The 26,249-nt window shown below is 47.1% G+C and overlaps 1 protein-coding gene across 1 annotated transcript; it reads left to right on the top strand.

The window, feature by feature from the left end:
* The first annotated feature begins 15,956 nt into the window (after positions 1-15,956).
* Positions 15,957-25,497, top strand: KLHL42 (kelch like family member 42). The gene is made up of 3 exons (XM_060253811.1): positions 15,957-16,789; positions 23,534-23,727; positions 25,019-25,497. Exons 1-3 carry the CDS (start codon positions 15,957-15,959, stop codon positions 25,462-25,464), a joined length of 1,473 nt encoding a protein of 490 aa, XP_060109794.1. The 3' UTR covers positions 25,465-25,497.
* Positions 25,498-26,249: the final 752 nt, after the last annotated feature.

Here is a 26,249-nt window from a genome sequence, read left to right as displayed (position 1 = left end):
TACTTGTCGATCTTGATGTTATTCCAGAAAATGATGATCTTTTGCAATCTGCATCAAAATCATCAATATTTTCACATCTTTCTCTGATAGGTCTAATGCAAGCTAATGATTCTCTCTAATATTTACAAATTTGTATACATAACATTATTTCCTACTTAGCAGAGTGTTTACCTCTTCAACAAATATGCATAATCGGCATATTTGCAAATGCATGTCAGTGTGGTTCTAGAGTTTTAAGGCCTATTATACATGGCTATTTCCCCTCGCCTTCACCATACATGCCCATTGAGTTTTCTTTGTTGTTCTGCATTGATTTTCCTCCCTTCAGTGCTCAGTTTGCTTTCTGGTTGCTGTTTCTCCAGGTTTTCTGACAGTGCTATTGTGCCAATTTTCCCCTTGTTTTGCTTCCTGTCTGAAGATAATACAAAAGCATACAGATTCCCTTAGATTTCTCCCACCCCACCCCACTCTTTGGCTGTCCCTCAAAGGTCACTCCCCTGCCCACATGTGTACTCTGGATAAGATTTTTTTAATACCAGAAGAGGTCAATATATCCCCTCAGTTATTTGAGTTTTTGGGGCCAGGCTTACTGTGCAGTTATTACATGGCTTGTACAGTGTGCACATGATAACTTCAGATCTTTTGAAATTACGCAGACAATTTTTGAGAGCCATAGCTACAGTTCCCCACTGTATTCTTAGTGCAGCCTTGTTTCTTGAAACAGGCTTAATTACCCCTGAAGCCCACATCTGGATATTCAGGACTGATTATTGGTTAAAGTTTCTTTCCCCCTCCTGTGACACCTGTGCCTTTGGTACTAATAGATTCAACTCCATTGCAACCCACCCCACTTCAGCATCTTCTATGCAGTGCTGTCTATTCATTGGTCTCTGCCACCTGCCCAATAGCAGCCTCCATCTACAGACATACATGCTGAAAGTTCTCTGGGGCTGCTTATTAACTGTCTTTGATGCTGCTGTATTGGTTTTAATAGTATGGAGACTATTTTGTTTTCTTATTTGTATATTTACTATTGTGACCTGCCCTGAACTGTGCTGTGCAGGGAAGGGCAGGCTAGAAATAAAATAAAATAAATAAATCTCTTAGTCAAAATGGAAAAGGACCCGTTCAGAGAAATTACTGACTTTTAGGCTTTCTCCTAGTAGTTTGATAACTCTTGGATACTCCAAAGCTAAATAATTAAACAAAGCATCTGGGATATTGAATTAAAGCCCCACCTACTTTCTAAAAGCACTTGGTGGGTGCCAGGTGTTGGAAGAAGAAGACCTGATGCTGTCTCTTAGACTCAGATGGCTGAGGGGTGGGTTACCAGAGAGTTAGACAGACAGGCAGACTGTGGGCTTCTTCCCTGCTTACTAAAAAGGTAGTCCCCTGTGCAAGCACCAGTCATCTCCGACTCTGGGGTGACTACCCTGCCTCTATTCCTTTGATGTGTACACTGATAACACAAGGAAATTTCCTTCCTTCCTTCCTTGCTTCCTCTCTCTTTCTTACACACACATGTGTGCACACAAACAAGGAGTACGTTACTCTCTGCTTTAGCATGATGGAGGCAGGATGCCTCTCAGCATTTGGACCCCTCCATTAGATTATCTGAGCTTTATTATCCAGGATGTAGTTCCTAAATAAAAGAACTATTATTAGTCCTGAAACTGACAAGTGGCTCTGTGTAACTTTGTAACTCAGCCAGCATACGGAGAACAAAGAGCTTCTGCTGTGCGTAGCCTAAGTGCACTTTGCTAAATTGAGACTGGGGAAGGCAATGGCAAACCACCCCGTAAAAAGTCTACCATGAAAAAGTCATGATGTGACATCACGCCATAGGTTGGTAGCGACTTGGTGCTTGCATCTCAGACACTGGGGATCAGGGCATTTAAAAAAACCTCTAGAACAGGGGGTCCCCACCATGGTGCTCATGAATGCCATGGTGCCCACCTTTCCTGGTGTTGGGAGTAACTGGTATAGTTAAGCCAGTAAAAAGGTAAAGGTAGCCTCCTGTGCAAGCACCAGTCATTTCCGACTCTGGGGTGACGTCGCATCATGACGTTTTCATGGCAGACTTTTTATGGGGTGGTTTGCCATTGCCTTCCCCAGTCACCTACACTTTCCCCCCAGCAAGCTGGGTACTCATTTTGCTAACCTCGTAAGGATGGAAGGCTGAGCCAACCTTGAGCCGGCTACCTGAACCCTGCTTCCGCCAGGATTGAACTCAGGTCATGAGCAGAGGGCTCAGACTGCAGTACTGCAGCTTTTACCACTCTGGGCCATGGGGCTCTTGCACCTTTACCTTTTTACTGGCTTAACTATACCAGTTACTCCCAACACCAGGAAAGGTGTTGGTGGGCACCATGGCATTCATGAGCACCATGGTGGGGACCCTCTGTTCTAGAGGGTTTTTTAAATGCCCTAATCCCCAGTGTCTGAGAGGGGGCCTTTGTCTTCATGTTATGTGCATGAATGGTTACTTTTTTTTCCCCTTTTTGCTGCAGTTGGAAACAAAATGTTTGCCTAGATGGCCTGCGAGCAATTCTTACTCTCTTTTGATTACAATCAGGCCATAAACTCCAACCCCCTTTGGCAACACAATAGCCTACCGCTGGAAGTGCAGTGCGATCCATCATGGGCAATAAAGCACCATTCTGTCCTTTGCAGAACAAAAAGCCTTCTCAAACACATGACTCCAAAGGAATGAGTCGGTACAGAGGAGGTTTTCTCCGTGCCTGACCCCGGCTTGAGACTTGTGAGGGAGTCCTCTTTGCCTGAGGCAGGCAGGCACAAAGACATTCCGGGCTGGAGCCTATTGCCTGTTGCGGCGAAGGGATTGGGTGTCAGACCGCCATCTGAGAACACACACTTCTTTTCTGCTCCCTGCTGACTGCAGGGCTCCTTGATCCGTGGAGAAGATCATCTGGGAAAAGCAGCCAGCCCAGCTTGACGTCAGCCTCTCGGAAATACCTGAGAACAGGCACTTGAGAATCTCTGGAACATTCATACCTAGAAACAAATACAGAATAAGATAGAGGTAGGTCAAATACTTTGTTGCAAATAAAAAACAACTTTGTGGCTCCCATTTCTAGGGTGATGGCATTCTTACAGTTGCGATGCTCTACGGCTATTTAGGATGGTACTGTTAACAGTCTGAAAAACCACTTACTTTAATTTATCCAGTTATTTCATTGTTCTCTCTCTTCCCTTTTATCTTCCCAACAACCCTGTGAGGTAGTTTAGGTGTGTGTGTGTGGGGGAAGTCACCTAGTGAACTTCCATGGCAGAGTAGAGGGTTGAACCTAGGCCTTGTAATCACTTAGACCACCACAAGTGAAATAGAGCTGTCAGGCACCCAGCATATGGTTTATGGTTTATTAGACTTATATCCCGCCCTCCCGGCCGAAGCAGGCTCAGGGCGGTTCACAACCAATAAAATCACAATAAACTGCGTCAGGCATTTCAGACTCAGACCTAGGGTTGCCAAGTCCAATTTAAGAAATATCTGGGGACTTTGGGGGTGGAGCCAGGAGTCTTTGGGGGTGGAGCCAGGAGACATTGGGGCGGAGCCGAGAGCAAGGGTGTGACAAGCATAATTGAACTTCAAGGGAGTTCTGGCCATCACATTTAAAGGGACTGCACAAATTTTTAAATGCCTTCCTTCCATAGGAAATAATGAAGGATAGCGGCACCTTCTTTTGGGGCTCATAGAATTGGACCCCCTGGTCCAATCTTTTTGAAACTTGGGAGGTATTTTGGAGAGAGGCACTAGATGCTATACGGAAAATTTGGTGCCTCTATCTCGAAAAACAGCCCCCCCAGAGCCCCCGATACCCGCGGATCAATTCCCCATAATTCCCTATGGGAATCGTTCATGGAGGTGCATGATGGCTCTGGGGGCGGGGCTTCCCCCGCCGGCCAGCTGGCTGGGGGAGGGGGGAAGCCTGTAAAACCAGGGAATCCCCCTCTGGGACCTGGGGATTGGGAAGCCTACTCAGACCCCAAATCCTCATGACATTCAGCCAGGGGAGCAAAATAATTTGCGACTGGCACGTTATAAATAACTGTGTTTTCTTTTTTCAAAAAAGTCACAAATTTTTGTCTGTTTATTTGCAGGGAGTTGTAAATCATCCCCTCCTCTTTCTGTCACCTCTCCTTCATCCTCTCTTTCTCTCCTCCTTTTAAGTGCTCCCATCCTTGGTACCATAAATCACTCTAGTTTTTCACTCTTGAGGGAGTGGATAACAGATAGCAGCTGTTTAGACAAGATAGTAACTATCAACACCAAAGCATCAAGGCGACAGCTTAAAAAGCTACTTGGCACTAACACAAACTCCTTGAGGTTTCTTTATCAGACTAAGAGCAAATTGATGAAGTTAAATGAAAGGATAAATAAAATAACAAGATAAAATATACAGTCTCACTGAGCGGTGATAAAGAAGCCGTCCGCCCCGACCACTCTCGGAACCGGAACTTAATAGCGGTTCCGAACTCCTCCCTGCATTACAAATCACAATAAGATTTCAACACATTAATTCAGCACATTAACTACATCAATTTAAATTAGGAATTAAAACATTAAAGCAGTTAGGTGCTAATATCATTTGATGTCATTTCATTTCCGATGGCGTTCAGCATTTATTAGGTATCATTCCTTCCTACTATATCGGTACTCCAGAATCAATTAAAGGCGAGCCGGAATAGTGTTGTCTTGCAGGCCTTGCAGAACTGGGTGAGGTCCCGCAAGGCCCTAACTTTCTCTAGCAACTGGTTCCACCAATAGGGGGCAGCAATCAAGAAGGCCCTCTCTCTGGTGGATTTCAATATTGCCTCCCTAGGCATACTATTTCTTACCCTACCATTTCCCCCAAGAAGCACAAGGCAGCACATTTGATCCTTCTTAATTTCAGCCTCACAACGATTCTGTGAGGTAGTTTAGATTCCAAGGCAGAGTAACTAGCCTTGGGTCACTTCAGGTGAGAGGAGATCTTGAACAGGGTCTCCCACTCAACACTCTCACAGGCAGTGTTCCCTGTAGCTCACAGTCTTTCAGCCTTCAGCTCATGCATTTTTGTCATAGCTCAGGAAGGATGGCCCCGGAGCAAGCTAAATTATGCAGTACCCAAATTGCTCACTTACGAAGTAGAATTTTTAACTCACAAGACTCCACAGGTTAGAGGGAGCATTGCTCACGGGGATGTCAAACTTATGGCCGGCAAGCCAGAACTGGCCCTTGGGCTCTTATTCATCCCGCAAGCAATTTATTGCCAGATGACTGAAACTGTGTATTATGTCCCTGCATAATGCATAACAGGCAGTGGAAGTGGGAGGGTGGGCATCAGGGAGATGAAGGAAATACTGTAAGCATGTTATTGTTTTAAACATGTTTGTATTTTGAGTCAAAAATAATATGATTAATTGGGTTTGCCTGCATCTTTTATACAGTTTATATCTCTAGTACCTGACCATGGCACACATGGTCTAGCCCAACAAAGTAACATTTATGTCAGATCCAGCCCTCGTAACAAATGAGTTTGACAACTCTGTCTATATTATACTCCAGCCATACCATTGCAGCTGAATGATATCCTGCTTTTTAACCAAGTAAATGTCAGTTAGCAAATTTCAATGCTTAAGGGCCTTTAAATATCACAACACTGTTTCCATCTATTCCCCTTCAGCCCTTCCTACTTAAAAACAGGTGAAGGTGTTTTGAACTGGTGATTTGGGACTTCCCATGAAGAATTGTTATCAAAAATGTATACAAATTTCTTTAAGCTATTTCAGCACTTTTGGAGAATATTGGGAATATGTTTTACAGCTTCCCTGGCCCCCTTTAAAATGGGATTTGTGAGCAAACTGGTGTTTGAACCCAGAATACTGGACAGTGTTTTTTGAGTTTTTATTTATTGTTTTTTATTTCTTGAGAAGTTCTTACTTCTCTTACTTATTGAAAAGTTCATACAAGTTAGTCTACTGCTCATCTTTCTTTTTCACCCTGAAAATGGGAACAGTGATCAAGCAGGTGGTTCATGATGAACTACAGAGTTGTCCTGGAAACTGCCAAGTCTCGCTCCAGAACCCGCTCCAGAACCTGCTCCAGAACCACTAATTTTGGAAGGGGTGTTGAAAGACCTAAGTCAAATTGAGGTGACAAGAGAGGAGGTCCTACAACTGACTGACAAATTAAAAACTAATAAGTCACCAGGTCCGGATGGCATACATCCAAGAGTTCCGAAAGAATTCAAAGTTGAACTTGTGGATTTCCTGACAAAAATATGTAATCTTTCATTGAAATCTGCCTCTGTTCCTGAGGACTGGAAGGTAGCAAATGTCACCCCCATCTTTAAAAAGGGTTCTGGGAAATTACAGGCCAGTCAGTCTGACTTCAATACCAGGAAAGTTGGTAGAAACCATTATCAAGGACAGAATGAGTAATAATAATAATAATAATAATAAATTTTATTTGTACCCCGCCCTCCCCTGCCGAAGCAGGCTCAGGGCGGCTAACAATACGGTGACCAATGGTGCACCAACAATAAAACAGTTACATTAGAAACATTAAATTAAACATTAATTAACCTTAAAAACCTGATTAAAACAATTAACTAAAACATATTATAACGCTATCCTTGACGCTCTTCTAGTTGATGCTGATGGCGGATTTTCTTCGTTGTCGGTATAATTCAGTTATTCATAAGCTAATTTAAAAAGGGTGGTCTTGCAGGCCCTGCGGAACTGATCAAGGTTCCGCAGGGCCCGCACCTCCTCTGGGAGTTGGTTCCAGAGATGTGGGGCTGCGGCCGAAAAGGCCCGAGAGCGAGTGTTCTGTAGTTTGATTTGTCTTGGCCCAGGGGTAGTCAGTCTGTTCTTTCCTACTGACCTCAGTGCTCTCTGGGGTTCATACGGGGAGAGACGGTTCTTCAGGTAGGCTGGTCCTCGGCCATATAGGGCTTTAAAGGTGATAACCAGCACTTTGTACTGGACCCGGTATACAATCGGTAACCAGTGCAGTTCGCGTAGCCCCGGCCGTACATGTTCCCATCTTGGGAGACCGAGCAACAGCCTGGCCGCCGCGTTCTGCACTAGCTGTAACTTCCGGGTCCGGCACAGAGGCAGCCCCATGTAGAGGGCATTACAGTAGTCCAATCGTGAGGTGACCGTCGCATGGATCACCGTTGCTAGGTCCCGACGCTCCAGGAAAGGGGCCAACTGCTTTGCCCGCCTCAGATGGAAGAATGCTGACTTGGCAGTGGCTGTTATCTGGGCCTCCATTGATAATGAAGGCTCCAGTAAAACACCCAGACTCTTCACCTGCCGCGCCGCCTTTAGCTGCACACCATCGAAGGTCGGGAGGGATATTTCCCCCCCTGGAGCGCCGCAACCCACACAGAGAACCTCTGTCTTTGCCGGATTCAGCTTCAGCCCACTCAGTCTAAGCCACGTTGCGGTAGCCTGTAACGCCCGATCCAGGCCTTCCGGGGGAGAGGCGGGCTGGCCGTCCATCAGCAGATAGAGCTGGGTGTCATCTGCATATTGGTGGCAGCCCAGCCCAAACCTCCTGGCAATCTGGGCAAGGGGGCGCATATAGATGTTAAATAACATCGGGGAGAGGACTGCTCCCTGAGGCAATGTGAGTAGGCACATTGATGAACACAAGTTATTGAGGAATACTCAGCATGGGTTCTGTAAAGGAAGATCTTGCCTCACTAACCCGTTACAGTTCTTCGAGGGGGTGAACAAACATGTGGACAAAGGGGACCCAATGGATGTTGTTTACCTTGACTTCCAGAAAGCTTTTGATAAAGTTCCTCATCAAAGGTTCCTTAGTAACCTCGAGAGTCATGGAGTAAAAGGACAGGTCCTCTTGTGGATCAAAAACTGGCTAATTAATAGGAAGCAGAGAGTGACTATAAATGGAAAGTCTTCACAATGGAGGACGGTAAGCAGTGGGGTGTCGCAGGGCTCAGTGCTGGGTCCCATGCTCTTTAAATTGTTCATTAATGATCTGGAGTTGGGAGTAAGCAGTGAAGTGGCCAAGTTTGCAGATGACACTAAATTGTTCAGGGTGGTGAGAACCAGAGAGGATTGTGAGGCACTCCAAAGGGATCTGTTGAGGCTGGGTGAGTGAGCATCAACGTGGCAGATGAGGTTCAGTGTGGCCAAGTGCAAAGTAATGCACATTGGGGCCAAGAATCCCAGCTACAAATACAAGTTGATGGGTTGTGAACTGGCAGAGACCGACCAAGAGAGAGAGATCTTGGGATCGTGGTAGATAACTCACTGAAAATGTCAAGACAGTGTGTGATTGCAATAAAAAAGGCCAACGCCATGCTAGGAATTATTAGGAAGGGAACTGAAAACAAATCAGCCCCTCTATAAATCGATGGTGTGGTCTCATTTAGAATACTGTGTACAATTCTGGTCACCGCACCTCAAAAAGGATATTATATCATTGGAAAAAGTGCAGAAAAGGGCAACTCGAATGATTAAAGGGTTGGAACACTTTCCCTATGAAGAAAGGTTAAAACGCTTGGAGCTCTTTAGCTTGGAGAAACGTTGACTGCGGGGTGACATGATAGAGGTTTACGAGATTATGCATGGGATGGAGAAAGTAGAGAAAGAAGCCCTTTTCTCCCTTTCTCACAATACAAGAACTCATGGGCATTCAATGAAATTGCTGAGTAGTCACGTTAAAACAGATAAAAGGAAGTACTTGTAGGGTGGCCAGACCGTCCCGGTCTCCCGGGACTTTCCCGGTTCTGGCCCCCAATTCCTGGCTCCCGGGCTGGCTATACCGGGACCATTAGAAGTCCCGGTATAGCCAGCGGGGAGCCGGCGGGCCGCGCGTGCGGGCGGGGAAGGCGGGGAGTGAGGGAGCCAGAGCCCCTGCGCATGCGCACGGCGGTGTGCACACGCGCAGGGACACTGGCTCCCTCACTTGCCGCCTTCCCCACCCGCGCGCGGGGCCCGGCGGCGGCCGGGGAGGCCGCGGAGAGGCCTCCGCGGGTCCCTGGAGGGCCTCCAGAGGCCCGCGTAGAGGCCGCCGCTGGTCCCTGGAGGCCCTCCAGAGGCCAGCGGAGGCCGCGGAGAGGCCGGCGCTGGTCCCTGGAGGCCCTCCAGAGACCAGCGCCGGCCTCTCCGCCACCTCCCCGGCCTCCGCAGCCGCCGCCAGCCCCGCCAGCAGCACCAGCCGCCCGGAGGAGAGGCCGCCACCCACCCTGGAACAAGGTAAGCAGGGGGGGCCGAAAGCGGGGGGGGGGGCTGGCGGGAGGGGGCGGCCGGCCTTTCTTCCTTCCTTCCCTCCTTCCTCCCTCCCTCCTCCCTTCCTTCCTTCCCTCCCTCCTCCCTTCCTTCCCTCCCTCCTCCCTTCCCTCCCTCCCTTCCCTCCTTCCTTCCCTCCCTCCTTCCCTCCCTCCTCCCTTCCCTCCCTCCTTCCTCCCTCCTTTCTTCCTTCCCTCCCTCCTCCCTTCCTTCCTTTCTTCCTTCCCTCCCTCCCTCCTTCCTCCCTCCTTCCTTTCTTCCTTCCCTCCCTTCCCTCCTTTCTTCCTTCCCTCCCTCCTCCCTTCCCTCCTTCCTTCCCTCCCTCCTCCCTTCCTTTCTTCCTTCCCTCCCTTCCCTCCTTCCTTCCCTCCCTCCCTCCTTCCTTCCCTCCCTCCTCCCTTCCTTCCCTCCCTCCTTCCTTCCTCCCTCCCTCCTCCCTTCCTTCCTTCCTTCCTTCCTTCCTTCCTTCCCTCCCTCTGGCCACCCCTGGAGTAGAGAATACTGACTTTGGTGGACCCAAGCACTGATTCAGTGTAAGGGAGCTTTGTGTTTGTGACTGGAGTAGACAATACTGACTTTGGTGGACCCAAGCACTGATTCAGTGTAAGGGAGTTTTGTGTTTGTGACTGGAGTAGACAATACTGACTTTGGTGGACCCAAGCACTGATTCAGTGTAAGGGAGCTTTGTGTTTGTGACTGGACTAGACAATGCTGATTTTGGTGGACCCAAGCACTGATTCAGTGTAAGGGAGCTTTGTGTTTGTGACTGGACTAGACAATACTGACTTTGGTGGACCCAAGCACTGATTCAGTATAAGGGAGCTTTGTGTTTGTGTCTTCTGGTGCAATTTTGTTCTTAGATCCTGTATTTACTTCATCAGTATATGGGATAAGGCACTTTCTCAACTGTGCTGCATAATGCAGCCTTTTTATTTTGTCCTGTTTGCTCTGTTGGCTCTATCTGCGCCACCTTCATCACTTTTGGGGTGTGGATCCCCCAGTGGGGTGGTCTCCTGACTTCCTCCGCCGGCTGTTTCTGATAGCCCTGCGCCCCCTCTTTCATTTGATATGTGTCCCGTGCGGGTGCCACCCTCCCGCCGGGAGATGCCGCAAAATGAGCCCCCTTGAGGCTTATGGCGGCAGGGCTCGGGGGAAGCGAGCTAGACTGCTGTTCTTTTGAGGGGTTATAGAGTGTTTCGAGCCCATCCCTGTGGCATCGGTCCCATCGTTGTGGGGCCCAGGGGGCCGGCGCAGCGGCACGCTGAAGCAGCCTGTCGGTCACTTCCGGGTTCCTGTCCTGCATCTCGACCTGTGTTATTAGTGACAGGCTGCTTCAGTGTGCCGCTGCGCCGGCCCCCTGGGTCCCACAACGATGGGACCGATGCCACAGGGACGGGCTTGAAACACTCTATAACCCTTCAAAAGAACAACAGTCTAGCTCGCTTCCCCCGAGCCCTGCCGCCATAAGCCTCAAGGGGGCTCATTTTACGGCATCTCCCGGCGGGAGGGTGGCGCCCGCACGGGACACATATCAAATGAAAGAGGGGGGCGCAGGGCTATCAGAAACAGCCGGCGGAGGGAGTCGGGAGACCACCCCACTGGGGGATCCACACCCCGAAAGTGATGAAGGTGGCGCAGATAGAGCCAACAGAGCAAACAGGACAAAATAAATAGGCTGCATTATGCAGCACAGTCTCACTGGAATCTCACTGGAATCTGACTGGCTTCTCAGCATGGAACCCGTTCTCTCTAGTCTTCTCACTTTGAAAAAAGTAAAAAAAGAGTTTTATTTAACTTTATTTCCCCCTTTCCCTCTCTATAAATAATCTTGGTGTTTCCGGCGGTGATATTTGGGGGATTTTTGGGGACATCACAGGAAGTTCTGTGAAGTCACTTCCTGTTTCTGGCAGTGGCATTTTGGGGAAATGATGTCATTTTGGGGAAATGATGTCACAGAAAGTGATGTCACTTCCTGTTTCCGGCAGGTGGCACGGGGAAAATGATGTCACCGGAAGTGATGTCACTTCCTGTTTCCGGCGGTGGCATGACATCACCGGAAGTGCCGTCACCGGAAGTGACATCACTTCCTGTTTCCGGCGGCGCGAACGCTTTGCGCGCGCACACCCCTACCTTCCCCCCTCCAAAGGTGTCCCTGTCTGGCCTTCAGACATTATGGCCACCCTAAGGGTGATTAACATGTGGAATTCACTGCCACAGGAGGTGGTGGCGGCTAAAGCCCTGCACACCCCACTCCTGTGTCAACGTTATCATCACAATGATGTCGTGGATCTGCACATCAAAGGGTTCAGTGACAGAAGAGGAAACAGAAAGATGCTTAATGTCTGCCTATCTAGCTGTAACTCTCTTTGGCACTTGCTTCTTCGAAGTTGAGCCACAGGAACATCACATCAGCTGTGCCTGTTTATGAAAGCTGGGATTGGAACCTTCTAAAGAAAAACCCTCCTCATTTTTGCCATTGCAAATGTGGTAAGTTTAATGGGGCATTGTGGATTTGGATACTGTATGTACATTTAACTGTTGATAAAGAGAGTGGTCCTTATGTGATTGTTTTCCTGTAGATACATTGGCAGTCTTCAATATGATGGTGGAAGATTTTCTGAAGAACTTGATGGATTTTGAAATGTGGGAGCATACCAGAGAACCACGTAATTCATTTCAACAAAGAAGATAATGTCCCTATAGATTGTGGACTGCGTTTTTCAGAACCTAGAAATACTATAGGGATTTATTTCCTTTGGCAGCAATATTCTATTGTTATTGAAGACAATTTGGACTGTTTATCTTTCAGGAACATTGTAAACTCTACTGGAAATGAGAAACTGAAATGATGTGCATGTTGGATGATTCTTTGTTGTGTGATACGTTGTTATACAGGATATAATGGATATGACTGTACATGCCAACACGGGGATTCAGGGGTCTGCCTTACAGTGGTTGGCCCCTTTCCTTCAAGATCGGGGACAAAGGGTGGTGATAGGGGAAGAATCATCCCGAAGGCACCCACTTATATGTGGTGTGCCACAGAGTGCGGTTCTGTCCCCAATGTTATTTAACATCTATATGCACCCCCTTGCCCAGATTGTCAGGAGGTATGGGCTGGGATGTCACCAATATGCAGATGACACCCAGCTCTGTCTATTGATAGGTGGTCACTCCGACTGTACCCCGGAAAATTTAGACCTGGCTCTTCAAGCCGTAGCATCTTGGCTCAGGTTGAGTCGGTTGAAGTTGAATCCGACGAAGACGGAGGTTCTCTATCTGAGTCGCGGTGGTCCAGTGGGGGAGATCCCTCTGCTGGCTCTTGATGGGGTGTCACTAATCCCGGCCCCCAAGGTCAAGAGCTTGGGTGTGCTCCTGGAGTCCTCTCTTACAATGGAGGCCCAGGTAGCAGCCACTACTAGATCCGCCTTTTTTCATCTTCGGCGGGTGCAGCAGTTGGCCCTCTTCCTGGAGCGCAACGACTTAGCACTGGTGATCCATGCTACGTTCACCTCAAGAATAGATCACTGCAATGCTTTCTACATGGGGCTACCCTTGGCACTGACCCGGAAACTACAGCTAGTGGAGAACGCTGCAGCGCAGCTGCTAATGGGGCTCCCCTGGTGGGAGCACATTCGGCCAGTGCTGAGAGAGCTGCACTGGCTACCTATTGTGTTCCGAGTCCGTTTCAAGGTGTTGGTATTGACCTTTAAAGCCCTCTATGGTCATGGGCCTGTCTATCTGCGGGACCGCCTTTCCCCACACGTATCCCGGAGAGCACTGCGTTCAGGGACAAAAAATCTGTTGTCCGTTCCTGGACCAAGGGAGGCTAGGTTGCAGCAGACGCGAGCTAGGGCCTTCTCGGTGGCAGCGCCAGAATTGTGGAATACTCTCCCAGAGGCCATAAGGGCCCTGCGGGATCTTTCTACTTTCCACAGGGCCTGTAAGACCGAACTGTTTCGACAGGCCTTTGAGAACTAACCTAATTTGGGAGAGAGCTGCCACTCTACACCGTTACAGAGTACCATGATCGCCATTTACATTTATATCTACGTTAAATTATATTATAGTGATACAGCACCAAAAATGCAATGGAATGTTTTAAATGTTTAAGTGTTTTAAATAATTTTAAATTGTAGTTTTTATTGGTTAAATTGTAAAAATGTATGTTGTTAGCCTCCCTGAGTCCGCTTGCGGAGAGGGCGGGATAGAAATTTAAAGTAATAAATAAATAATAATAAATAATTGAACGATTCGTTACTACGATATAAATGAACTGCGTTTCCACCTATTTGATACTTGCGGATGTGCTTTAAATCACAGTCTGAGGTCACAATGGCAGCAGCATCACAGTGCCCCAGGGAGACAGAGCTGTATACTTACGCTTGAGCCTCCTTGGATTCAGAGCTGTAAACTGACAAGTCTGAACTGAATCTCTCTTTGCAGCTTGAAAGAGGCCCACCATTGGGGGTGGTCTTTGGCTGCTGTCCCAAGTTGGCCGAGTGCAGGCTGTGGGCTGCAGCTAGAGGGGATCAATGAGCCCAAGTTGCTCCAATCACGGGCCCCCTGCTGGTTTGAATGATCCAATAATGTGCTTGCGTGGGAACCCTGAGTTGTACATAGTTGGCTCCGTTCTCCAGAGTGCAGTCCTATACTATCCTGTACTGAAATAAAGAGCTAAGATCACTACCACCTTGCCTCTTTCTTACGTTGAACCCACTATATTATAATTCGTTTTCCTCCCTTAGTAGCTGGGGGGGGGGGGGGGCAGTTCCTGGCATTGAACATGAAAAGAGGGCTTGTCTTACCAGGGGCGGGGGGGGAGGCTCTTTGGCCGGGCCAGAGAGATCCCAGGTGAAGAAGCCTGAGCTTGGCCTCCAGAGTGAAGATGAACCTGTCTGCAATCAGAACATTTGACTTAGCAGCAGTGTTCCCTCCAAGCTAAGTGTGAGCTAGCTTACAGTTGTTAAACCTCCGGCTCATACATTTTTGTCTTAGCTCAGGAAAAATGGCCCCAGAGCAAACTAATTTGTATAGTAGCTCACAACTTTCATGCCAGTAGCTCACGAAGTAGCGAAGTAGCATTTTTGTGCACAGCTTAGAATGTTGCTTAGCAGGAATAAAGGCTCCAGTGCAACCCTGGGCTGCTAGTTGTCTACTTACAGGGAGTTTGGTTTCTTTTTAAAAAAAGGGGGGGGGATTCATTCAAAAAGGTGCGTGTCACCCCACCCACTCCATTCATGCCAGCCATTCATTCTGCGGGCAAGGCTGACCACTGGGGGAGAAAAGCGCTCCAGGCTACCCACACTCCTGCTTCTCCTTCGCAGGTTCCAGAGGCGCCCCCCCCCCTCCGGCCAGAGCGGATGTTCCATCCATGACCACCAGATTTTGCCAGTATCCAATGGCAGGACACCCCAGTTCTGCTCTGGCCCGAGGCCTGTTTGACTAGGCTCAGCTGACCACTGGCATTTCATTTACTTTGTCCCTGTGGCTATGTGAAAGAAAAGCCTCTGGTCATGTATTTGTCAGCCGCAAACTACCAACCCAATGCACTCCCCGCCACCACCACCCCAGACCATAATCACACACTAAATAATCATGCACTTTCCAGCTGGATTTTGCCAATTCACACAGTACAATCCAGTTGGAAAGTGCATTGCTTAGTATGTGTGATTGCAACCTGTAATCTTCAGTAGGGGGCTGGTGGATGGGAAGGGATTCCTCTTCCCACTCCAACCTTTCCCATTCCAAAGCACATCTTCCCCTCCCTCCTCCACTCCTTCCCCATCTCTGGGACAGCTTGGGATGCTTTCCCCATGGATAAGAAAACATGTTTGTTCTGATTTGAAGTAAAAAATCAGCAGGCATCCCTCCACACTGGCTCCTTTTCACTCTAATGCTGGACATTTCAGAGGCCCATAGATGCTTTTCATTTTTTTTTTAAAATCAATTTGTACTGAAATCACACATATATGTTGGCCCTTTGAGGATCCCGATGTTGGCCTGCTTGGTACTATGTTAACCCAAACTGGTACCTGACTATGACTTCACATGTGCTATTCCCGGATTTCTCATTCGCTGACTACTCAACACACGTGACGCTCCGCAGTTGATTATGTGAACACAGCCCAGTCCAGTGGAAACGCTGGTTTGCAAGCGCCAGTCAGGCAAGTGTCATTTCGTCTGAGGTCCGCTCAGTCCGCACGGTTGCAAGACAGGCACTCTGCACATGCTCAAGAGCACGCTCTTCCTCCCGCTTGTTTACAGCTAAATCCTGACTTAGAAAACAGGGTGTTGTTGTTGTTTTTTAAAGACCTTCTGGCAGAAAAAAAAACCATGACGCTTTCAAGCGCCTTTGGGTGGCTGGGTGGCTGCTAGCCTTATACAGCAACGGGTTGTGTGCGAGGAGGCAGGCTCCCGCTCCGTTTTAGAACCAGCCCTCCCGGCAGCAGAGCTAGGAGAACAGCTTGCAAATATTTAAAAAAGAGGATCCCCGGGGCCTTTCGCCTTTGCCTTTTTAGGGCTTTTTGGCGCCTTGGAGAGGCTCCAAAGCGCAGGCAGGCTCCGCCTCTCTCCCTGTCCGCCGGGCTGTGGGTGGAGAAAGGAAGGAGGAAGCAGCCGCGGAGGAAGATCGGCTCCTGGGGCCGGCAGCAGCGGCGCCTGCAAAGGCGGGCGGGTGCGGGGCCATGTCCCGGGCGGAGCGGGGCTCGGCTGCGGGCGAGCCGGAGGCCGAGAAGGCTGAAGAAGAAGAAGAAGAAGTGGTGCAGATCCGGCTGGGCGAGCGGAGCTTCGCGGTGTGCAAACGGAAGCTGCTGGAGCAGAGCGACTACTTCGGCGCCCTCTACCGCTCGGGCATGCGGGAGGCGGCCGAGCCGGCGGTGCAGCAGCTGCGCGGCGGGCTGAGCGCGCAGGGCCTGGAGCTGGTGCTGGCCTTCATCGACACGGCGCGCCTGGAGGGCGGCGAGCCCCCCCTGCTGGACGAGCTGGTCGAGGCCGCCTCCTACCTGCAGGTCACGCCGCTGCTGCGCCGCCTGCGCTCCCAGGTGCGCCTCGACAACTGCCTGGAGCTCCGCCGCCTGGCCCACATCTACGGCCTGCAGGAGCTGGAGGAGGCCTGCCTCCACTTCATGGGCGGCCGCTTCCACCAGGTGCTCCGCAGGCCCGAGGCCCGCCCGCACCTCCTCCTGCCCGCCGCCCTGCGCCTCCAGCTGAAGGAGCGGCGCATGAGGGGCACCGCCGCCCTGGTGGCCTTGGGCAGCTTCGCCGGAGGCCCTTCGGCCCTGCAGGACTTGCCCTGCGCCATGCTCAGGTACGACGAGGGGGCTCGGCGCTGGCTGCTGCTGCCCAGCGACCTGCCTGCCCACCTGGTGAACGTCCGGGGCTACGGCTCGGCAGTGCTGGACAACTACCTGTTCATCGTCGGGGGCTACCGCATCACCAGCCAGGAGATCTCGGCTGCCCACTGTTACAACCCTTGCCTGAACGAGTGGAGTCAGGTGGCTTCCATGAACCAGAAGAGGTACAAAAAGGCCTTCCAGTGGTCTGTGCAGTTCTGGTCACTGCACCTCTCTCTCTCTCTCTCTATAGATATATAATTGGAAAAGGTGCAGAAAAGGGCCACTGCAGTGATTAAGAACACCTTCCCTATGAAGAAAGGTTAAAGAGGTCCGGGCTCCTTAGCTTAGAGAAATGGTGATTGAGGGGTGACATGACAGGTTTACGAAAACAGGGAAGGTAGAGAAAGGTATTTATCTCTCTTTCGCACTATACAAGACTGGGCACTCAATGAAATTGATGAGCACTAGGCTTAGAACAGATAACTCACTGCCGCAGGAAGTGATGGATGCTTACAAGCATAGAAAGCTTCAAGAGGGGACTGGATGGACATGTAGAACAGAGGTCCATCAGTGGCTATTAGCCACAAGGTGTAGGTGGAACACAGTGTCTGGGGCAGTGATGTTCTGTATTCTTGGTGCTTGGGGGGGAGGGTCACAGTGGGAAGGCATTTGGAGTTCTAGCCCCACTGGTGGACCTCTTGATGACACCTGGGGTTTGGCCTCTGTGTGTCACAGAGTGTTGGACTGACTGGGTCATTGGCTTGATCCAACATGGCTTTTCTTATGTTCTCAAGAGTGTGTCTACTGATAGGGCACCTGGTCCTAAAACAAACTTCCAAGGGCTTCCAATATTTCAGTAAAATTAGTTACACCGTCTTCTCTGTTTTGAATAACTAGATGCCCCTTTAAAGGTACAAGGAGTCAACTTTTCTGGAGGCTTAATGAGGGCAACAGGCCAAGTGAACCTGCAACTTTTAATGGGAGCTGGAAGAACGAGTTATGATGCTGTCCTGTTGAGCTATAATATGTCTGTCCTTAGAACCAAAGATGTTGGCGGATGGCTTCCATTCAGTCATGCTATTTTTGTTTTGTTTCTCTCATTGGTTTATTGTCACTGAGATCCCATGAGAGTTGTCTGTACTACAGACTGGGTTTCTCAATAACTTTCATGCAATTTCTTGCTTCCCTGGTTCACACTTCCTAAGAAAAGGGTTTATGCTTGCCAAAAACGTGCCATTTATGGGTGACCATGTTTCTACTACAAAGTCCATTTTTGGTGTTCTCTCAGAAGCATAAACAAAGTGGAAGAGGGAACCACGTGATGGTGATGCCTTGTTCCAGAAGCAAATCATGTGTCTACTTCTTTAGTCTCTGGGACAGCAAGATGCAAAGTGGATAGCACCTTTCTGATTTGGTGAGACAAGAGAGACAGCCACCGGTCCAAAGAGCAGCAAAATCTGAGATTTGATCTCTGCTAGCTGCAGAGTTTTCTTTCAGACCTCCTTTGGGAGACCCTTTCCTTCATGCTGGCACTTCCTTCATCTCAGGCACTTTTCTGGCCACTGTTGAAAACAAAACAGTGGGCCTGATGGATCCTTCATCCCATCCAGCGGGGCTCTTCTTAAAACGGGTTGACTTTGATGCAAAATGTGGGAGGCCCCAGGTGGTTCGGTAGGGAGGTGTTGTGGCCATCCATTGTTGGCTGACACTTTTCTTTCCTGTGTTGCATTGCTGCCTGTTGCCCTGAAGGTAAAACCACAGCACCTGAGAAGGAAGGTGTGAGAGTACAGAGCGCATTGGAGTGGCGTGATCTTTGGGTCTGTGTGCTCAAGCTACTGCAGCAAAGGCAATTCATAAATATTTTTTAAAAGTTGGAATGATACCGTTCATGTTCCAAAACTTATTTCTTGATGCATAAACATGCAGATGATTACCATCTTGTTTTTTGCATGCCGGTATGCTGTGATGGTTGCACCAGCGTTTGGGAGACTCCAAGTTCAGATCCTCATTCTGCCCTGGAAGCTGGCTGGGTGGCCCTGGGTCAGTCACATGCACCTAACTTCACCTACCTCCCAGGGTTGTTATTGTAAGGATGAAATGGAGGAGAGGAGAATGATGCCAGCTGCTTTGGGTCCCCCCGTTGTGCAGAAAGGCAGGTTATAAGTGAATGAGTAAATAAATAGTTGTGTTTGTTGTTGCAGCTTTGAGTAATGCACTTTCTCCTTGCTCCAAAGGAGCTTCCAGAGTTTAGAACCTGAACTTGTAGCTTTTATGGCTTGCTGTTTGAAAAGAAAATCCGATTTTTAAATACTGTTAATTAAAGACCACCATCCAGGGCTTTTTATGTAGAAAAAGCCCAGCAGGATCTCATTTGCATATTAGGCTACACCCCCTGACACCAAGCCTGCCGGGACTGCGTTCCTGTGCATTCCTGCTCAAAAGAAAGCCCTGCCACCATCACCTGTGGGTCATTCTGCACGAGTCAGCTAGTCTTTCAACTCAACACAATCCCCATGCTTGGCCATGCTGCGGAGCTTCCAGGTAACCAGACAAGAAAGTCTGGGCAAGTTAGAAATGAGCCTGGGGTTGGGGGAGGGTTTTTTTGGCCCTCTGGTGACTTAAGAGGGTGCGTGGGCAGGCAGGATTGCAAAAGCACCCTAAACTCGAGGGCTTGTCACTGTCAGCTTATTTGCAAGACTGTGGAGCAGAGCCTCTTTTCATTGCATTCTGATGTAGAGAAAACATAGTGGCAGATCCACATATACATGGTCACTTCCTGATGACTGTACTATCAAAGGCTGATTTGATAACACAGATCTAAAGAGTAAAAAGAGTAACAGTGCTCCTCAATGGAGGCCATTCTCACGTTTAGTGTGTGGAGGGATCAAGAGTAATTGATGAGTTAACCCTCTGTAGAGTAACTCCAGTCTTAAGCCCTCTGAAATCCATGGCAGGGATGAGTGTAGCCTGAGATTGCTGGTAAGACTTGGGTAGGGCTTTTCAGTCTGATGTTTACAAAATTTATATTGGAGTGCAACAGATTTTGGTTGATAAAACAGATGAGTTCACAGCAAAGCAGCAAGAAAATGAAAGTTGCAATGCGTATTAATTCCCCCCCTTAAAAAAATGGGAACTCTCTTCGTTTGCATGGCCGCTAGTGCGTGTACTAATGTATGCTGTGGCAAGTGCGCATCTTGTGGAAATGTCTCTAGTGGCTGTATGCTTCCCTTTCCACTTCGCATTGTGCTCAAACACATCAGTGCCTTTTTTTCCAAAGCAGTTGTTTAAGACAGGTATACCTGCTTGCAAATGAAGAGTGTGAAGTCATCACTGCTGTCTGCACATCTGTTGTGGCTGGGCTAGCCTAGATGCTTCCAGCTAGAAAATATTATTGGATCTAATTGTATGTGACAATTGTACGTGTAATTATGTGACCTAATTGTACATGACAACAAAGTCAGACTCAGAACAATAGTTTGTCTCTTTCAAATATGCATTTTGCTTTTCAGAGTTGCCTTGTCATCAGAAGAACAGATTTCCTTCTAGCAAAGAAGTGTTGTGTGTTTATGAAAACATGCATTGTAGGATAAGTGCTTGGGTGCTCCAAACTCACGTCTAGTGACTTCTCATGGTGCAGGTCAGCATTGATGATGCCTGAAAACATGCACAGAGAGGATGGAGGGGCAGCATTGGCCCTGTCATCCAGTGCTGAGTTAGCGAGAATTTTAAAATATAGAGACACCTAAAGCTGTTGGAAGCTCATCATTATTATTATTGAACACTCAAAGCCTTGTTTGTATAGTGCTTCTTGAATGTTCAGAGTAGCTCACACATGTTGCTTCAAGGCTTTCAAGGGATGGAACCCCTGCTGTGTGATTTCTTTTATATGTTGCTGTATGAATGATGGGCTAGGGACTTGGGTATTTTTGAGGCTGCGTTGCTCAGGTATTGGGAAGGGAGGCCCTGATGTGAATTTGGGCTTCTGATGTTCTTTCAGTGGAGTGTGAGGGAATTAGCATGTCAACCACTGAAGTAACATGAAAATGGGCCTTTTGGGGAGGTTTTTTGTAGGTTCTTTTATGTAACTTGCTCTTTTGTAAGCCTTTGCACATTTATGACGTAGTAACTTGCAATTTATTTCTCGTTTGTTTGTTTTTTTATGGGTAGTACTTACTACTTAAACAAAACTAAGAAAATAATATAAAGGAGTGGGTAGTCTGAAAGTAACCCAATTCTAGTCCAATGTTGCAAATAAGGGCTGAGAGAATACTGGTATGAAATTGGTGTGACTTGAACTCAGGCATTGCCTGCCTCACATACCTAGCCAATCGATATTCCCTGTGGAGTCTTGTGAGCTACTGGCATTAAAGTTGTGAGCTACAATGATTAGCTCACAAGCAATGTAATACAGAATAATCAAAACTACCATAAGAGTAAAATAACCAGAGCCATAACTAGTCAATTCAGCCACCTCCCTGAATATCCTCCATGCCCCCAGTAGGGGTCAGTCATCAGAGGTTGCCATGACTTCCAGGTGCACCCTCCCCACCCCCCACACTTTGAAAAGTACAAAAATATGAGAAGTTTTTTTTTTAATAAAAAGGTTGATCATAATTCTGTGCATACTTCTCAGGTTGGTCTTAGTACCATCTGCTGGGTGTCTTCATGAGTTTGAGTTCATGGATTATGAGAGGTTTGAACCCAGAAGTCATTCGCTCACAAGGTCTTCATTCAGTGGTGAAATCTGGTGGGATGCAGTCTTGTACTCATAACCTCTATGCTATAAATAGAGAGCACCAGAGTTAGTAAGAAAGGTGTTTATAAACTAGCCAGTTTCCTTTTGATTACGTATTTCCATGAGTATGTAATCAAAAGGATTAAAGCAGGGCCCTTCTCCCATATTTGGTGTTAAACTGATCAGGACCATTCTTGTTTTTATTTGTTCCTGACTCTTTGTCACCTTTCCAGGAACAAATGCTCAAGGCATCCAGCAGCAATCTCAGAAACCATGAAAGGGGAAAAGAATAAATAATCATGCAGCCAACAGCTAATACACCCACCTGATCACGGACATAAATGATTAGCCCACAAGCAATGTAATATAGAATAATCAAAACTAACATAAGAGTAAAATAACCAGAGCCATAACTAGCCAATTTGGCACCCAAAGCAAAAATACAAAATTGTGCCCCCTAAATTTTCATATTAGTTATTTTGATAAGTAAATATGTAAATAACAACAACATCATCAACAGCATTTATGTTAGTCATGATATGCGCCCACCAGCTTTGTGTGCCCGAGGTGAGTGCCTCAGTTGTCTTGTTACCACTCTGACAGTAGCAACAGCAGAAGACCAGTAAAATCAGAGCACAGCTGAGATCACTAGAGTTGCATGTTAGACCAAAAAAGCCTATAAAATGATCAACAGCCAATAAAATGGATGATCAAATCTCAGGTAGGCTCAAATAAAATGTTGAAAATCCTTGTCAAGTGAGTGCTAACTTGAAAGATGATCTCACATTATTTGCTTGTGATGTAACTGAGTTCTGTAAGATAAAACCAAATGACTTCTATTCAGATTGGTTGGCCATAAGACTGTTGATATGTGTTTTAGCGATTTGCAGTTTGAAAGAATTTGTAGCTTGAAAGGCTGGCTCTTTTGAAACTTCCATGTGAGGTTGCTTCAAGGGGGTTCTTACTTGCTATAGGCGATCAAGAAACCAGAATTTACAAGCCTGAGTGCTCCAAAGTCCTAAGTTACTTTATGCCCATGGATGTAGACTTTGGAGGTCCCCCCTTGCTGCCAATGGGGGAAGAGGGAGAAGGATTGCTAGCTTCCAGTTAGGGAAACACCTGGAGATTTGGGGGTGAAACATAGAGAGGACAGGGAACTCAGTGGGATACAATGCCATAAATCCAACCCTCCCAAACAGCCATTTTCTCCAGTGGAACTGAGCTCTTTAGTCTGGAGATGAGCTGTCTTTCCAGGGGATCCCTAGGTTCCACCCCGAGGCTGGCAACCCTAAAAAAGAAACCCTACAGGGCATATTCCATTGTGCACTTTTGTGGGAAGCAAACCCAGTGGAATCAGTAGGATTTACTCCCAAGGAAATGTGCACGAAACATCAGTTTACTTGGTTTGTTGTGGCTTGAAGGAGCTTTGGTCTAATGTGCCGCATCACCTGCGCCATCAGGTTCTGCCGTATAATGGTTTGTGTTTGTCCTGCAAACCAAGTTTACCATTTACAAACAGAATCACTGTTCAGAATTTGTAGAGCTATCTCTGACCACTGAAAGAAGAAACAGCTAATTAGTTTTGTGCCTTGTCAAGGGGAGAGCAGGCAGTAGAATTTTATTTATGGGCTCCCCAGCCTTTTTGAGCCTGTGAGCAGCTTTGGAATTCTGATGGGGGTGGTGGGCTCAGCCCCAGAATGGCTGCCACAAGAGGCAGAACCCCTCACAAAATGGCTGCCAGAGGAGGCAGAGCCTCACACGTGGAGGAAGCCCAAGTGAAGGAGAAAAGGGGGTTGGTTTGTAAAATACACTGAGAAGAGGAGTAAGAGAATATAACCAACACTGTGATAGCAAGTGCCACTGAAATAATATTATTTTATTTTACCAAGCCAGTCAGAAGCCCTGCTGGGTAACCGCCCCACCTAGCCTTGCCCGCTTTCTAAGAACACTTGGTGAGCACCAGGAAAGGTGTTGGTGGGTGCCATTGTGCCCACAGGCACTGTATTAGGGAACACTGCATTAGATTTATCATGTGAGTGAACCCCTAAACTTCTCTCAAGATTTATTCTTGCTGGAGGAAATTATGAAGTGAAGCCTTTATTATGTGATTTGTGATGTTTCTAGGTAGAGTGAAGCATCATGATGGCGATCATCTGCCTTTGACTTTAATTCTCCAAATCTTTATTTGTAGGTCAAACTTTAAGCTTTTGGCTGTTGGAGGAAAGCTGTATGCCATTGGTGGGCAGTCCCTCTCTAACGTGGAGTGTTACAACCCTGAGCATGACTGGTGGAACTTTGTGGCATCTTTGCCCAACCCCCTTGCTGAATTCTCAGCCTGTGAATGCAAAGGCAAGATATACGTCATGGGAGGCTACACTACAAGAGGTGAGGTTCCACTGTTGCATGTGTTGTCGAGTCTCATATTTGCAATGGTGGAGTTCATTAGAAAGCTGGAGGAGGGAAGATGGAAAAAAAAAGGGGAAACTAACAAACAAATGCAAAAGTTGTAGGTGTCTATATTGGTCCATTAAAAAAAATCAGTAATGTATTTCTCTTTTGTTAGGCCCACTTAAAGCATCATAAAAGGGAGAGCAAGCTTTTAAAGCTTCTGGAGAATTTGTGGTATTGATTCTAATTTAAGATACTAAAAGATAATGCATCTTAAACTGACTCATTGAAGCTACAGGAGTCAACCAGCTTTTTCACTCAGTTGCCCAATTCACCTTCTTAGTATAGCCCTCATTCCACATGGGTTTTGTTGTATGCAGGTCTCATGATTCCCTGCATAGCAGTGCCAGTGTTGTGTAGTGACTGGAGAATTGGACTAGTATTTGGGAGTTCCGAGTTCAGATCCCCAGTCTGCCATGGAAACTTGCTGGGTGACCTTGGGTTAGTCACATACTCTTAGCCTAACCTACCTCTCTCTATTGTAAGGATAAAATGGAGGCAAGAAAAAATGATGTAAGCTGCTTTAAGTCTGCCTTGGGGAGAGAAGTGGGGTATATATGAAGTACATTAATTTGTTGGTCAAAGGGCCTGGTTCTTCTTTTTGTCAGCAGAAATTTTCACCAGCAGAAAAGCTGGTTGGAGCTAACCTATTTTGAAGAAAGATCACTGCAGTACCCAAATCATGCATGCAGTGGGTAGAAATAATGTACACATCTATTAAAATACACTATATAAACAATCCAGCTCATCATAGAAAATACAAACCATACAAAAAGCAAGAGAGTGCAGAGTCATCTCAATTGATCTGAGAAAGTATGCTTTCCCATCCTATAGAAATGACATTTCCATGATGACATGTAACAGTGTCCAGCGGGCATCCGCTGCTCAATTGTGCATGCAGTTTAAATATTACAAGACAATGTATGTGATGCATTTTGATCCCTTGGAATCTCTGTGCAAATATGTTGTCCATATATACTATACTATACCAATAAAACTGTGTATTCTTGGTGCTTGGGCGGGGTGGGGGGAACAATGGGAGGGTTTCTAGAGTTCTGGCCCCACTGGTGGAGCTCCTGATGGCATCTGGGTTTGGGCCACTGTGTGACACAGTGTTGGACTGGATGGGCCATTGGCCTGATCCAACATGGTTTCTCTTATGTTCTTAATACTTCCAGTATACAAAGAAATTGGGTGTTTTTTTTCATTAAATTCTCCTCTGTTCCAGACCGAAACTTAAACATCTTGCAGTACTGCCCTACCTCAGACAGCTGGACGAACTTTGAGATGTGTGACATCCACATCCGCAAGCAGCAAATGCTATCTGTTGAGGAAACCATCTACATAGTTGGGGGCTGTATCCACGAACTGGGATCTAATCAAAAACCCAGCCAGAATGAGGACATGTTGACAGTGCAGTCTTATAACACAGCCACCAGAGAATGGCTCTACCTCAAAGAGAACACATCAAAATCTGGTCTTAATTTGACTTGTGCTCTGCACAACGATGGGATCTATATCCTCAGCCGAGATCTCACTCTCTCTACAAGCTTGGAGCACCGAGTCTTCTTGAAGTATAATATATTTTCAGACAACTGGGAATCACTTAAGCACTTCCCAGCCTTTGGACAAAATATATTGGTCTGTTCTATGTACTTGCCAAATCTTAGTTGAATGTAAGCACAGTAAATTTGATTTGCTATTGGATAAGAGATTTCTTAATTTATGTGACATCATATCCAAAGAGAACACAGTTTGAAGGTTATTAGGCTTTTAAAAATTTATAATACTTCAGCAGTATAGTCCCACCACACTTCATAGGGCTTTCATAGTAATGTTAAATGAGAGAAAAAGATGGAGCTTTGCCTTGAAGAACTTAGTAGTAGTTGTGCCAATATGAAAGACTACAGGAGGGGATGAATATGTGCAAATGAAGCTGCAGGTACTTGGTTTTTATTATGGCCCACAGGCCATTCAGAAGCAGAGTAAAACACATAAAAACACTAATTTAAAATGATTAACTTCATAAACCTTCTCGATACATCACTTATCTTAAGATACATACAATTAAAAGGTTAGAATCTGAGTAAATTATGCCCTGGACATTACCTCAGCTTGTATTTTCATTGCAGAGGATGGAAACTTCTCCACAGAAACGGTAGTTTTTTGGGCAACCCCTGCCAATAAGATTGCTAAGAGTTTTCTGCTTGGAGAATGTTTTCTTTTTGGCTAAGAGAGGTTCCAGTAAGTTGTAGGTCCTCAAGGTTTGCTTCACTTAGCTGAGGGCCAAAGGTATCACCTATGAGCCTCTTTTTATGTTGATAGAAGAAGGAGGAGAGGTGCCACTCAGATGAGGGCTTCTAGACACAGGTACAAGAAGAGAGGATAGAGTTGTTTAAGAGAGCAGGAGATTTTAGGATGGTTGAGAGTGGGAGGGAGGAAGCTGGGGCAAGCAGAAG

Source organism: Heteronotia binoei, chromosome 14, assembly GCF_032191835.1.
Source record: "Heteronotia binoei isolate CCM8104 ecotype False Entrance Well chromosome 14, APGP_CSIRO_Hbin_v1, whole genome shotgun sequence".
Lineage (NCBI taxonomy): Eukaryota > Metazoa > Chordata > Lepidosauria > Squamata > Gekkonidae > Heteronotia > Heteronotia binoei.
The sequence above is the reverse complement of the archived record's forward strand: the minus strand, read 5'-3'. Positions and strand labels throughout refer to the sequence as shown.

Excerpts from the sequence above, each read along its gene's own strand:
- KLHL42 (XM_060253811.1), top strand. The coding sequence starts at position 15,957 with ATGTCCCGGGCGGAGCGGGGCTCGGCTGCGGGCGAGCCGGAGGCCGAG. Across the intron at positions 16,790-23,533 it reads GCTTCCATGAACCAGAAGAG|GTCAAACTTTAAGCTTTTGG; the intron begins GTACAAAAAGGC and ends CTTTATTTGTAG. Across the intron at positions 23,728-25,018 it reads GGGAGGCTACACTACAAGAG|ACCGAAACTTAAACATCTTG; the intron begins GTGAGGTTCCAC and ends CCTCTGTTCCAG.